Source organism: Notothenia coriiceps, unplaced genomic scaffold (assembly GCF_000735185.1).
Source record: "Notothenia coriiceps isolate Sejong01 unplaced genomic scaffold, NC01 NC01_scaffold00036509, whole genome shotgun sequence".
Classification (NCBI taxonomy): Eukaryota; Metazoa; Chordata; class Actinopteri; order Perciformes; family Nototheniidae; genus Notothenia; species Notothenia coriiceps.
The window spans coordinates 145,589-160,210 of NW_011369210.1; the positions used below are offsets into that span (position 1 = coordinate 145,589).

Below are 14,622 nucleotides of genomic sequence, written 5' to 3' on the forward strand. Positions count from 1 at the left end.
GGAGAGCCAACAGGAGACGAGGTGCTGGAGTCAGCCGGTACGCCGACAGGACACGGGGAGCTGGCGTCGGGCGGAGAGCCAACGAGCCACGATGTGCTGGAGTCGGCCGGTACGCCGACAGGACACAGGGAGCCTCGAGAGGAGACTTGAGAGGGAGCTGGCGTCGGCCGGAGAGCCAGTACCGGAGCCGAAACTTGAGCTGGGACCATGGTTGCTGGGGCCGGCACTGGAGCCGGAACCATGGCTGCTGGGGCCGGAACCATGGCTGCTGGGGCCGGAACTGAGGCTGGAACCATGGCTACTGGGGCTGGAACCATGGCTGCTGGGGCCACGGCTGGAATCCTGGCCTTGCGTCTCCTAGAGACCTTTTTGAGGCTCCTTGGACCTCCTAAGGCAAGGCGGGATCCCAAGAAGGGGCTTGAGGCTGGCACTCAGGGCTGCTAGTAAAAATTCTTAGCTTCTCAGGCAACAAGCCCCTAAGCCAGGGCCTGCTGTCAACCTCCCTGCGTGCCTCGTTAAGGGCAGCCTCTTTGGCCTCTCTGGATGAGGCCCTCCTCCAGTCATTGAAAATACATTCCAGATTGTATTTAAGCTCATAAAGCTCTTGGCTAAAAAAAACTGCTGGGTCCACACTGGTTTGTTCTTACTGTCAGGTTGTGTGGAAAATGGGACCCAAGTGCAGTTTAAAAAAGGACTAAAAAGGGTAAGGTAACAAAAAGCGATCTTTATTATCAAAAAGCCGAAGGCATGAAAAAACAAGAAATTAATTAACAGAAACAAAACTGGGGAGCACGACAGACAGGAACAAACTTACAGACGGGAACAGGCAGGAGACACGGACAAGCATAGGTGACAGGGACATGAAATGACGACGAACAGACATGGAGCACAGGGGAAGCCAAGACTAAATACACAGAAGGGTAATCACAGGACAAGACGCAGCTGGCAGGGGAGGCAGAAACACAAGGGCAACAGGTGAACACAATGAGGCACAATCAGACACAGGAGGGAAACTAACGACAGGATAACAAGACACAGGTGGGAACAGAACAGCAAAATAACACCCAAAACAAGACAGACTAAAATAAAAACGTGACATGACATTAGGATTGTGACACTTTGAGTGCAACCATAATGCTAATGTGGCCCACGATGAAATTGAGTTTGACACCCCTGGTTTAGATAGTTCACTTTAGTCTAAGTTATGTCAGTGGGTCTCAAACGTTTTGATCACAATTTATGTAAACAAATATTTCCAACCTTTATAATTATTAGGATAAATAAAAACAGGTTTGAAATCATTCCAATGTATACTATAGGACAGTAAACCAAAAATATCGTTTAAAACTGGAGAGATAAAAAAATATGCATAAATAAATAAATGTTAACTGGTATAATATAATATAATAATGAACCACAAAAATAGAATGAGTTAGCCTACATTTATTTGTTATTGGCTATGGTAGGTTATTGGAAATGTTCACATACTTATTTGATTAATAAAATGCAAACCGATCTTTTTCATATGGGTGTTTGGAGTTGTACCCCCTAGATCTGTCTCTAGTAATTGGGCGCTCAAAGTACACCAGATTTAAGCATTTTACTTTAAAATGAGATGTGATGACCACCCCCCAATTAAAACATGTTCAAACAATACTAAATACATTTGAAGCCTTTTTATATAAGCTGTCCACCATGTCAATACGTTTCTCTTTTTGTAGGGTATTGGTCTTTTGTAGAGGTTTTTCGTTGCCAGCTAAAATCTTGCCTAGGGCAGCAAATTGGTCAGAACCGGCCCTTGTGTCATCCCCACAGCACCCCCCATTTGAAACATGTTCCCACGGCTATGATCATAAAGCCTTAATGCAATGAAATGTAAAACAAAAAAGTTATGATTGATGAAAGTAGTAAATCGGTCAGATTTGACCCGAAGACAACAGGAGGGTTAAACTTCATGATACTACCAGAAGTGAATACAGTACATACCTATGACAGTGAGGATGATGCTGCTGGAGGCTAGAATCACTCTGCCTGTGGAGCTCCGGTCATAGATCCCCACATGGCACTCATACAGGCCGTCATCCTCCATCTGGACCTCAGGAAGCCTGTTAACGTACACACAATTACACACAGGTCTTTATAATTTCCACTTACAATTTCATCATCTCAGATGTTGAAGTGAGATTAAAACCTTTTTCTGGAGATTAGTTTCCCCCTAAAGCTCTGTCTTTAAAAACATACTGTATGTGTTAATATAACACAGCTTGGCTTGTCTCACCGCACAGTGGACTGGTAGACCAGATCCTCAGGTCTGCGGTAGTCCTCCATGTTGGAGTAGTTGGTGTTGTACATGGCATCATAGGTGAATATCTTCTGCTTTGCACTTCCTCCTTCAGTCACCTGAGTGGAAAACCAACATTCATTACCCTCACTGACTCTGAATACAGCAGACCATGTAGACATGAAGTCCAATATTGTGTCTGTGTCGTGGAGCAGCGCAGCAAAATGTTCTGCGAGATCATTCTGGAGGACTATCTTTATCTCAGCCTTCCATCAACTGATTTATGGGCATTTCACTACTCTAGATAAACCAACCAGCAAATCATAGTAGTGCTGTTAAAATATTTAAAGTGTTTCCTCTCTGCTTTCAGATGTCATTTTAGGTGAATCGTTGCAGTGTCTCTGGTCCCTCTCACAGTCCCGGCTCTGGGATTACGGCGACCTGTCCAGGGTGTTCTCAGTCAGAATTTGTGAAAAGTATGTTCAACTATGTCTCTTCAAACAGGTATGTGGGGACAACATTTTAGCCTGTTAAGCACTGAGCCTGTTTTTCAGGTCTCAGGCTCGAAAATGACATTCCCAGAACAAATGACCATATCTTCCTTAGGAAGATATGGTCATTTGTTCTGGGAATGTCATTTTCGAGCCTGAGACCTGAAAAACAGGCTCAGTGCTTAACAGGCTAAAATGTTGTCCCCACATACNGTCCGTCACGACGCGCACAGGGGCCCCTACAGCCTCTTACGTGCCTTCCGCGACAGGGTGGCAAGGCGGAGCCGTCTCGGGGACGGTAAGGTACTCATTTGGACTTGGAGCAGCCCGTGGTGTTGGCCCGTCCACCACGACGGGGTCGCCCCCCGTCTTCGATTCCCGCTACAGGTTTGAGTCCTGTGGTCCCGGTTCCCACTTTGCCGGGAACCGCACGTTCAGAGGTTGTTTTGCCTGCCCCCATACTCAGGAGTAGAGGGGGTCGGCGTGTTGTTCCTCCCCGCCGCACGGACTTTGTTTATCTGTGAATTCTGGGGGGGCTTGTGTGGTGACTCTAGTTAACCATAATTCACTTTTGGGTCACAGTTCCTACACGGACCTGGTTTAGCGTAACACCGGAGATATAGGTTGCCAAGCTAGAGCTAGCAACGCACTCTAACTTGACTCTCCTCACTGAGTACATGTCTGATACTACTATTGCTTGATGGAAAATAAAGAGTGGAAATCCCTTCTAAATACTCCGCCTCCAACTCCTTCTTACCGGCACTACAACATGCTTCTTATAAAAATACGAAAATACATTAGCATCTGTTAAGGGACATGTTTCTGGAGCTGTTTCACAAACACCCACAATTTATTGCATTATTTCATTGCCAGATGCAAGATGCTTCTCCATTTCCATCGTGTATTGCATTGTAGGAGAATAACGTGCATCAACAATACAAATAGACCGTAAAGTATGTATAATTTCTGCTTTAGTAATCTTTTTTGTGTCCCACAATATAAACATACAGTAATATGGAAGTGAGACATACTGTAGAAACATTCCTGCCAATGTCTTCACGCTTTCCACTGACCTAAAGGTTCCTGTAAAGCATTCAAAATTGCAGTAATGGACCAGAAATGGCAATGAACCAGAAAAGGCAATGACGAAGAGGACTGCAAACAAATAAACATGGATTTTAGCTATTTTGTTTCAAAATATTAACAAAATTAACTCAATGTATTATTAGGATTTTAATACATTTAACATGTCTGCCTGACAAAATGTGTTTGGTGATTAACACTGAACCCACCCGCAGGGAGGTCAAGTTATAGGCTTCTTCCCTTGTTGCTGCTTTGTGTGCAAAACCGTTTCAGGCTGTGACCTATTTAATGCCCGATATGTGGTACTTGCTGTGGAAAACAGCCTTTGGTGAGTTGTGCTTATCTGTGTTATACAGAAATGTACAAACTCAGCCTTTTACTGAAAGCATGCATCGTAACTAAAATCTTGTTATGGCCGCCCATCAGTAGCCTAGTTTTTAAAGTAGTAAATAGCCACAATACATATTTTTTGGATCACATTTATCAATTTAGGTATACTGTATGTCAAATGATTTCTTAAACATTTAAAAAAGATAAAGGATATATCCCAGCATGTAGGCTATGTTAAGGATTTCATTGTTGTACAGTGTGAACTCTATACTCAGCGCCACGTCAGCCAGAAAAAGAAACGGTGACTATGCTTGTTGATATCGTGCTGTCGTCCCCTGTGCAGCTATACAAATCAATAGAAAAGGAGAAGAGGATAACCACAATAATCATTTTCAGCTTTGCACGTTAGGAAACTCCCCCCCCATATCACTAACCAAAGTTAAAAAGTCCAAAAACAAAAGATGCTTTCTAAACCCAACTGTCTCGTTTCAAAGTTAAAAATTAATCTTCCAGGTTTACGAGTTCATCTCAGCTGAACATTACTTGAGCTTCAGCATGTTGATCCCGCTTTTTCTGCAAAATATGTTTATACTGTGCACACTAGACTAACTGTGGTTTCCAGGGGGATAAAAGGATCAGGAGCAAATCTTTCTTCTGCAATTTATTCTAATGATTATACAAGTTTGAATAAATCATATCTCTGAGGAGCACACACTGTTTATTCATTTGGTTCTGCTTCAATTGTTCACCTTCATTTTGTCTTTCACAATGCAAAAAAACCCCAGATCTTATGGAGCTATGTAGTAAGATCGAGATACCTTTACCTTCTTGGATTAAAAGGAAATGTCAAAGCAGAGAAATAACATATTGACTAAAACAAAAATGCTAAATGTTTATCCGTTCCTAGAGCAGTCAGAACATTCAGACCAGTTAAATATTGATGACTTTGTTAACAGTGGCGGGGAAAGATGTGATTTCTGAATGAAGGGACAGAGCCGGTCACATCTGATTCACTGTGAGCCGTGACATGTTGCTCCAGCATCCGACCCTATCCTCCTGCCTCCTGGGGGCATTTTGGGTAATTGCTTTCTCAAATGCAATCTACAGATTGTCCTCCCCCCACCCATCCTTTCCTAAATTCTAAGTAATTTCTCCTGACCCACAACTGAATTCAGAAGTGTGTGCTATAGGCTAATATAACAGGATTTTGTACGCATCAAAGCAACCGTGCTTTAAGCCAGTGCTGTGCTATCCACAATAATTTTTAATCTTGCCTCATCCTTTTGGTCGTTTCCTAGACTTTCCCCAAACAGCTAAACCGTTTACTCCACTGTCACGGCTGCAGGCAACTAAGAGGAAAAGATAAAGTCACATAACCAATATCGTGAGACATACAGGCAACTATTTTACAAAAAATAAATCAAACAATCATGCACAACATTTAAAATAAGAAAGATTTCAATGTGTTAAAAAGTAATACCTAAACAGGCTTGAACTAAACATTAGTGTTGCCATGCCAGCTTATCAGAGGCACAATGTTTTGATCTTTTTCTCTCCTTGCGGATCTCAGGAATGAAACAAATTCTCTCTGTCTCTCTCTATCTCTCTAGGCTGCTCCGGCCTGTTGATCCATTCAGATTGTAATGCGTTCCTCATCGCTGCCCTGGCATCCACATATCACCTGCCAGATCACAGGACAAATGAAACTATTTTCTGCTGTTTCGGAATGACAATTAGGCTGACTCAGTGGTGTTTCGGCCAAGCAGAGCTGGAGGAGGTCATGGTAAGTGTTAAGTTGCTGCTAGGTAACTGACTTATTTTATATTGCAAAGATAAACTTAATTAACTTAGGCAAGAAAGGATGATGCTTTCTCTCATATGGAAGCATCATGTTGTAATCTTTGAACAGTATTTCAGATTCACAGGTGTTATGTTAAATAGAGGGCATTTATGCATTACAAAATATCTTATAAGAAAACGTTTTGAGTGCTCTTCAGAATTTCCTCAAGTAATACAGTATACTGCTGCATGCTGTGTTTTGCCATGCAGCTGGAGCACAACAAACCCTGAAACAACAGCAAACACAGAATTATAGTCAGATCCAAAAGCAGATTTTGTGACCTAATTTATCCAGAAGCATTATAAAAGCAAGTATGGCAAGTAGGGATGCACCAGTAGAGACACAGATAGATGCTGACTGTATTCATTTAATCTAATTTACTAATGAAGACAATACAAATATAAAGATATGGTGATATCATGTAAAGTATATTTTGCAACACCAGATTGAGGATACAATCAGCAGAATAGATACAATAGACTGTGTATGTGTGAATGATTGTTTATGCACTGATATACAGATAAAAGGTGTATGATTGTAAGTGTATTCAGGCATATATGACAAGTGGATCTGTTCAGTACTTAAGGTGAGTGGAAGTTTGCTGACGAACATGCTACTTTTAGCATTTAAGAATTGAAAAATCCCATGAGGACCCTGTACTTAAACATGCTGTTTCCAATAAAGAGCACACTCCCCAAGGAAGCAGGTTGAGCGCCTTGTTGATTGGTTAAATAGCGGCAGTCCACTCTTACTTAAGAGTCTGAAGAGAAACTGTCCTTGATTCAATATATTGATCATCTTAAGTAGTGAATCAAGGAAAGAACAAATTAGAAGAAGGACAAAGATGGTGCATTTTTTTACACTGATTTATTTTGCACAAACGGGCATAACAACGGGGAGTACAGGGACACACATTGAAAGGACTTGGAGTCAGTAACGGTTGCTGAGCTTTAATCACTTAAATCCCTGCCATCACTCTGACTCTAATCTTCCATGCGAATAAAGAAGCCTACAGTATAAGAAAGCAGCAGTCCTTCCTCTTGCATTGGAGCAATTGCTTTGCCTCTTTTCCCAGACCATGTAACTTACTAATGATGTCTATTTGTTGCTTGGAGAATTCCAACTCCAGCTCATTATACCATATGCCTGGGGAAGGAAAACTCTTTATACAGACTCAAGATAGAGGTAATTGTCCTTGTGACCTCACTGTATTTAATGCAACGCAAAGATTTGATATAATGGCTCATATGTTCAGGATTTGTTCAGTGTACTGTACTGTTCAAAGGGCTTATTAGTGCGGGAAAGAAGACCATTTAAAAGCTGCAGGCTCAGCAGGTGAATACTCAACATTCTTCTGGCACTTTTAACTTTTACTAAATGATCTAATTTAACGCAACCACGTCTGATTTAACAGCTCAGGTTTGTGAGTTTATACAATTACTGGACAAAATTGGTCAAATATTTATGTGTTGCATGCCCCAGCCTCATGGAGCTACAGTATGCTGTCAATAACTGAATGTAGTGTACAGTAAATAACAACACAATAGCAACCTGGATTTGTGCATTGTTGAAATCAATGGTTCTTACTATCAGCACTAGGCGGGGAATTGGTAAGTGCTTTTATTTCTAGCAATCACACAGGCTTGTAGCCAATTATTAGTAGAGCAGAAGTGCTGCTCTGATGATTGCCTGAGGCGGAAAATAGTCACTGTAAAGCCAACAATCCATATCTCTAATCAGTGCAACATCAGACCTTCTGATCCACAAGTATTTTATTTAAGGAAAAAAGAAAGTTTGATTGAGTGTTTATGAAATTTGTCTCTTCAACCTATTAAGCCCTTCAATGTATGTCCAAATAAAAAAATGATCACACTTACAGTAAGTCTTATGCCCCCATAGTAACTCTGACCTTGAAGAAAAAAATGAATGTGAAAGGAATAATAACACAGCTCTGGAGCAAAATAAATTATTCAACTGTGAAATATCTTTATTTATGCAATAAAGATGGACTTAGTCCAATAACCACAATAACATATTGGTCACCAGGGGATCTGTACAAAACAATACACATTGGTCAAAAGGCCAGTGTCTAATACTATTGAGACTAAACATAAGACCACAAAAAATATATATCACTTTTTTTTAAAGAGGCTGCAACCCAATGTTAGTCAAATAAAAGTTTATACTACTTTATAAGTTATACTTATAGTTAACAAATGGCAAATTATGTCAATACCTAATAGTTAATTAGTTAATGGTAAATACTAATTGAAAACATCTATCAGTACTAGAGGTTTGTTATATTTAATTGAAGACAATAATTGTGTGACGGTTAAATCTCTCAATAAATACAATATTCTTTACCTTGTACTATATTTTCTTTTTTTCTTTGATATTAGGGTTATTTTGTTAAGATGAAACTGGAATGTATATGATTTCCATAATTCCCACTGAATAAGTGAATTTGTAAGGCAAAGGTGAGAGGTAAAGTCACAATATTAAATAACAATATAATTGTTATTATTGTTATTAATGTTATTATCAATAATTCAAGTACTGATGTGCATTTACTCAACATTCGGTGGTAGGATTTATGGTAAAGACCATTTATACCAAAGATCACAATTGATTGCCATTAGTTAACAATATCCAATAATAAACATGCAGAGAGCAATCATCAATTTAACCATTAGATTATCATTTGCCATTTGCTAAGATTGTTGTACCAAAATGCTGCCCACTCCTCAATGGTATCGTCATGGCAGTAAAATATCAATATGTGTTATAACGACTTTGAAGTTGCTATAACAATTGTGAAAACATTAGGGGAAATGATCATATTGATGCTTTTATAACAATGTTTCATTATTAACAATCTTATTCCCAAACAAGAGAAAGTTAAGTATTTCAGTATTGTTTCTATAATATTATATAATTACCAAGTAATGCACTGAAATTACAGGGGTGGCACTAAGGGAAGATAGACATACCTATTAGTAATCAAACAGCTAATTACCGGACCACCTATGGTGTACAGGCGGTGAAATAAAAAGGCAAGACAGCTCTCTGCTGGCTGGCACGTTCCACTTCGCTGTGCAGGTTTGCAGTTAAATACACCTGAAAAACTCATAAGCCTTTTCCCCTTTCATAGCAGGTATAACAACCTTGACTAAGTAATCCTCTCACACCAAATCTATAAAACCCGCTCAGTCCTGAAAAGAACACAAAAGGAATGTTAACACTGGCCTCTTTATGTCCTCTGGTTCTGCAGAGACGTGTGCTGTATGTGTCATAGTAGCTGTCTTTATGTTCACAGTAAATACAACTCTACAACAATTACCTAGACACTCGTACACACACATACAGTACTGTTGACCTTGTCTAAAACATGTCGAAGTAAATAATCAACTCAATGTAATGCACTTTGTCATGACGTAACAGTGAAATGTAATGCTTTGGTCAAAGACATTAAATCATTTTAAATCTCTACACAACATCAAATACAATTTAAGGCAAAAAATCAAGAGTAAAGTAAAAAAAAAGTTCAAAAACATACATTGAAAATATTTCTATTTACAATATTTCCTCATAGAAAAATATGTTTGAATTGCACAGAGTTTTTAACAGGACCACAGTAAGACTCATTTCAACCCCCACTAGAAAGCATCAGATATCATCACAAATATATTGGTTCCACTGCAGATGCAGTAAATGGATGCAGAGCCATCCTTGTTGAACTTCGACTGGCATGGGCCGAATTGTACAATGTCCCACAAGCTATTGCAATTACAAACCAGCTAAACTACTGTTGTTAATAATGATATTACACTGCTATTAACAAGTTCTGATCACTTTTTACATCCATCAATCTGTAAACATGTTTTGGTCAAACCAACACTGTCCTACAAACTATCTGAGTTAAATGTTCTATTAGTTATATTAACCAACAGTGCACAATTTGCAGGTAAAACAAATACGATAAAATACAAATACAACTCTTTGTTTTGAAGCAATTACCACAGCTAAATTGAGAAACCACTTCAATAGTGCAAATGTGACCTCAGCGGCTGAAGACCCGATCAGAGGTGGGTGTTGAAATGCCTGTTCTGCCAGACTGGTCAAGGGGACGGTAGGGGGTAGTAAGCCGGCCCCAACGCGAGGGAGAAATCTAACAGTGGGAGTGAAATAGAGGCAGAGGTCAGATCTTTAGGGCTCCAAATCGCAGAGCTGGTGTGCAGCTTGAACCTAAATGTCAGTGTCCAGAGGCCCACACAGGGAGAACAGGTGTCGAGTATTTACATCAGTGCAGGACCGGAGCCAGTCATCATGAAGTCCTGTCGGCACAGCAATCCCATAATCTGTTGCAAAGTCTCAACAGGTTCAGAGTCATCACCGTCTTCACAGATTTCATCCTCTGAAGCTTGTGTGTGTGTGAATGAATACGAGGTACATTATTTTGATTTGACAATGAGACACATTTTGAGCTCCACACAGACATTTGCAAAACATCCTTGCTGTCCCCTGGCAACTGCTCACGCACAAACATTGAGTGACAATCCACCGAGTGTAGAGGGCCAAGCGTGAGCTGAGCTGCAAGCAATGCCAGCAGAGGATCCAATGTACATGTACAACAGGTAGAGGTGACACTGTCAAATAATATAGGACATATTAGTTAAGTCTCATGTTCTGTACGATCAAATCATTTTGGTTAGCTTTTGCGTGTTCTGTATTAGTATATTGTTCCGACAGGCTGTCACAGTGACTTGGCTTTAATATTCATAATTGCTCTTACAATATGTCCAACTCTAGTAATAGTCAATTTCAAGCATGGGAGAAAATTGCATTGTAGCTCATCAGAACTTGGTTTATCATAATCATGGGCGGATCTACATTCTGTCCTAGAGAGATGCTTATAATAGCATTCGTTTACACAGGTTGCCAGAAAAAGGGCTCATTGTTACTTTTCTGCACTGCTTCCTTCATTAATGATTTCTGTTTTCCTTTTTTATGTTGCGCTCTTAGACCCTACCTTGGTAATAAAATGCTCAGTGACTTAATGTGTAAAGACTTATATATAAGGTACATCAAAGAACATTATCTAATGAAGGTGGGCATTTATTGACTTGGTCAGGAGTCAAGACTAGCAAGCAAATCAATCTGTGTTTGCATCAAAGCTACGCGGAGCATCACGCTCTTAGCAGGCTTAACAGATGATGCAGTAGAGTAAAACGTGAGAGGCTGCAAATGTTCAATAAAATAAGAGGTCTTGTTATTCTCTAATGGAAAACAATCAACCACACATTTACATTGCTTACAGGCACTATTAGAATTGTGTTCATTCTGCAAATTTCAATTTGATTATGTGACACATCTTACTGTGCAAATCCAGAAGGGCAAGAAACAGGTGATCACAGGTTGTAAACAAGCAAGCGCAACTAAAATGGAAGTATGTATGCATTTGGTTATGCTATAGTGCAAAGGAATTCATTTTGTAAAGAAGGGTGGCTAAAATAACAAAAATAAGAAAGGTTGTTGGAACCTGTAAATATTCTTTAAATCTTCCATATTTAAACACAAGATCTCACCTTGGCCCAGGAAACTATGACCTCTTTGCTCTCCTCCTTGTCTACCCTCTCTTTTTTGACGTCAGGGAGTCGTGTCTCCACGATGTATGGAGGGCCGTCCCCATGGGCCAAGTCCTCCTCCACCTCCCCCTCCTCCCCCGTGGTCCTTATCTGACTCCGGCTGGCTCTGAGCACGCTCAGGCTTGGGGTTGGGGGTGCAGGGGGGGTCTGGCTGTTGCACCGACATGGTCCTCCGCAGGTGGGTGCGCTTACACAGGAAGTCAGGCTTCGCTGAGAGACCAAATGAGCCCTTCCTCAGGACCATTCGAACTGAAGGGGATTTCTTGGGTCTGGCTCTGTGCCCAAACTGAAGCGTGGACAGGTGCGCTGCATAGCCCTCGCTCAGGAACTGCATATACCACCAATCAAAAAGGGTTAGAAAACCAGAAGGAGAGATTCAAGTAAATGAGATAGACCAAGAGGAAAACTAAAGACTTTCAAATGAAATAAGAAGAAACACAACACAACTCTGTAAAAAATGAATATGATAAAAGGAAAATGAAATATAAATGTACATACCTGGCACTGATTTTGGTACTTCTTTGAAGGTCTGCCAACAATATAAATTTGTGAGGGAACGAGGCCAAGCATGTTGTAAACAGTGATGTCCTTCATGGAGCCGTAAGCAGAGTTGATCTTAATGTGACACTGGTGACAGAAGGAATTATCAGTCAGAGATGTGTATGGCATTTCGAAATAGCACGACCCAGGGCTACAGCCCTGTTGGCTTGCAAAAGAGTGATGTGAACAGACAGAAATCAAAATCAATTTAGGGCAGAGAACTAAATGTTTGACATGCTTTGTAAGAAAGGTGACGTGCTCAGAACAACGGTTTGTGAACAGTACCTCCTGTACGAGGTTCTTGAGGAAGATGGTCTTTTGCCGCAGGGGATCATGAACCAGGCCTTCAGAAAAGAAGATCATGCCATGGGGAAAATTGTGCTGAGAGAGCCAAGATACCACACGCTGCTTCTGCATATCAGGACGGCCTGTGATGTAGATGATCAGATATCCCAGGTCCTGCCAATGCCTGCATGTGAATACATAACATCAAACAATTCAAAGCCTTTACATTTGATCGGCTGTTGCACTATAACAAGAACCACAGGCTTTAATGCAGTAATCGCTGGCATACACATTCACTTCTGAAAGCATCTCTTTCTGAACCTTTTTGTCAATCTCTGAAGATGTGAATGTCATGTGTACGCACGCGCACGCACGCACACACACACACACACACACACACACACACACACACACACACACACACACACACACACACACACACACACACAGGCTGTTGCTAGTTACCTGACGACATCCACAGCTCCGGGGCGGACCTTGGGGTCACTGCCCATGATTGACACACTAGCAGCAAAAGAGCCATCGATGCTAAAGACCACACACTCCATGCCCCGTGGCAACACAGTCAGGTAGGCTTCTGCACTCGTTTGATCGCCCCTTTGGTATAGAAAAAGAAAGAGTGAATGCATTTACTACACATTGTTGTAACTCCCTTCCTGGCCTTGGCATCTTCACTCTATCTGGACAAATACGGGATAATTCAAAAATGCTCTCCTCCATGCTTTGTATGATATGCTTACTTGACAACCATTTTTATTGGATACACTCCTAGGCCCAGCTTCTTGCTCTTGGGTACGGTATATGTGATTCTGCCGCTGCTGTTGGTGACGTCCGTGTCAAAGTGCACCCAGCGACTAGACTGAGGTTGTGTCATTAGCAGGATGTCCACCTAACAGGGCAGGATGAGTCAAGAGGTTGGAGATTAACAAACATTTATACCAATAGATACGTATATCTGGAGTAACCAATCATGTTGCTGAGTTTCACCTTTTCTCCGGTCAGAGTGACCATGTCCAAGGGGCCGTACATGAAGCGGCCAACCAGCGTTTGGGGCCCATCCTCGGTCGCAATGACGTCATTCACCCTGTGGTTGGCAGTGACGTTCTTAAGGAAATAAAAAGAAGGAGCACAAAACACAATTCCGTTAGGAAACAGACATAAGGACAAAGACATTATTGACTGACTGGATTCTGAGTTTTAGACATTTTTTTCAACATTATGATCCCCAAGTTCAAAGATTAACATCCATTAACACAAATCAAAAAAACATCTTGGTGAGTAATCTATTGACAATAGGTTGGAGATTATTCAAAAATCAATCCGCAATCAACCAGCAAATGTTTGGCAATCAATCACTATAACACGTGGCGTGTGTTTTATAGTGTTTCCTCTGAAAATACACGCAACCAAATGCCTCTGAGATAGGGCCTTCCAAACAAGTGCTCTATAAAGCTTCCTTGTTTTGTTCTTTTCTCCATATTGCACTATTTGGTGAGCTATTTCATAAACCAGCAGAGTAATCTTCTATGTGTCTTGATGCTGAAAAGGTTGCATTTTAATAACATATTAAAGGCCCACTAATGTTTAATTATCTCTGTTGTTGGCCATCATGGCGGAAATGTAATTTTCTCCCTGCGTCTTCTCTGCTGTTTACTTTGTCTGTTTCTTTATCCCTGAGATTATTGCTTGACACACATGCTCTTTATCAACACACCGCTTTTTACAAGTAGGTAGGCAACTTAAAATGTGTTTTTTGCCCTGTGGACAGTGTGATACAAGATAAACAAATGAACGCCATCTATATTTAGTGCAGGGATTTTTTATTGGAGTAGAGGCTGAGATGATATTCTGTTGACTTGAAAATGCACTGCAGTTTATTGACAGCACTCGCTAAAAACCTAATTGAGCATTTTCCAATGAAGATATGCTGATGAGATCAAACATGTTGTGCTTGTATTTGACTGTTTCACCACATTGGCTAATGATAATTGATTGAATGGATGTGACATCGACCAAGGAAGTTAAACATTTCCAGCTGTTACCAGCATGAGGTTCTACTTACTGATTCACTGATAGCTAGCACGCATATTAAGCAAACCATATATGCAC

At 40.7% G+C, this 14,622-nt stretch overlaps 1 protein-coding gene across 3 annotated transcripts in view; it reads right to left on the reverse strand.

Moving 5' to 3' along the window:
• Window positions 1-7,987: 7,987 nt before the first annotated feature.
• Window positions 7,988-14,622, reverse strand: part of pitpnm3 (PITPNM family member 3) — a 42,361-nt gene continuing 35,726 nt past the window's right edge. The window contains exons 12-18 of one of the 3 annotated variants that reach the window (XM_010792483.1): window positions 13,501-13,617; window positions 13,254-13,402; window positions 12,961-13,110; window positions 12,496-12,679; window positions 12,169-12,297; window positions 11,611-11,998; window positions 7,988-10,671 (exon numbers count right to left, since the gene is read on the reverse strand). In XM_010792483.1, coding sequence (XP_010790785.1) covers window positions 11,672-11,998; window positions 12,169-12,297; window positions 12,496-12,679; window positions 12,961-13,110; window positions 13,254-13,402; window positions 13,501-13,617 — 1,056 coding nt within the window. In that variant the 3' untranslated portion in view covers window positions 7,988-10,671; window positions 11,611-11,671. The remainder of the gene's footprint in view (window positions 10,672-11,610; window positions 11,999-12,168; window positions 12,298-12,495; window positions 12,680-12,960; window positions 13,111-13,253; window positions 13,403-13,500; window positions 13,618-14,622) is intronic. The other 2 variants (XM_010792482.1, XM_010792481.1) reach the window with 2 other exon arrangements.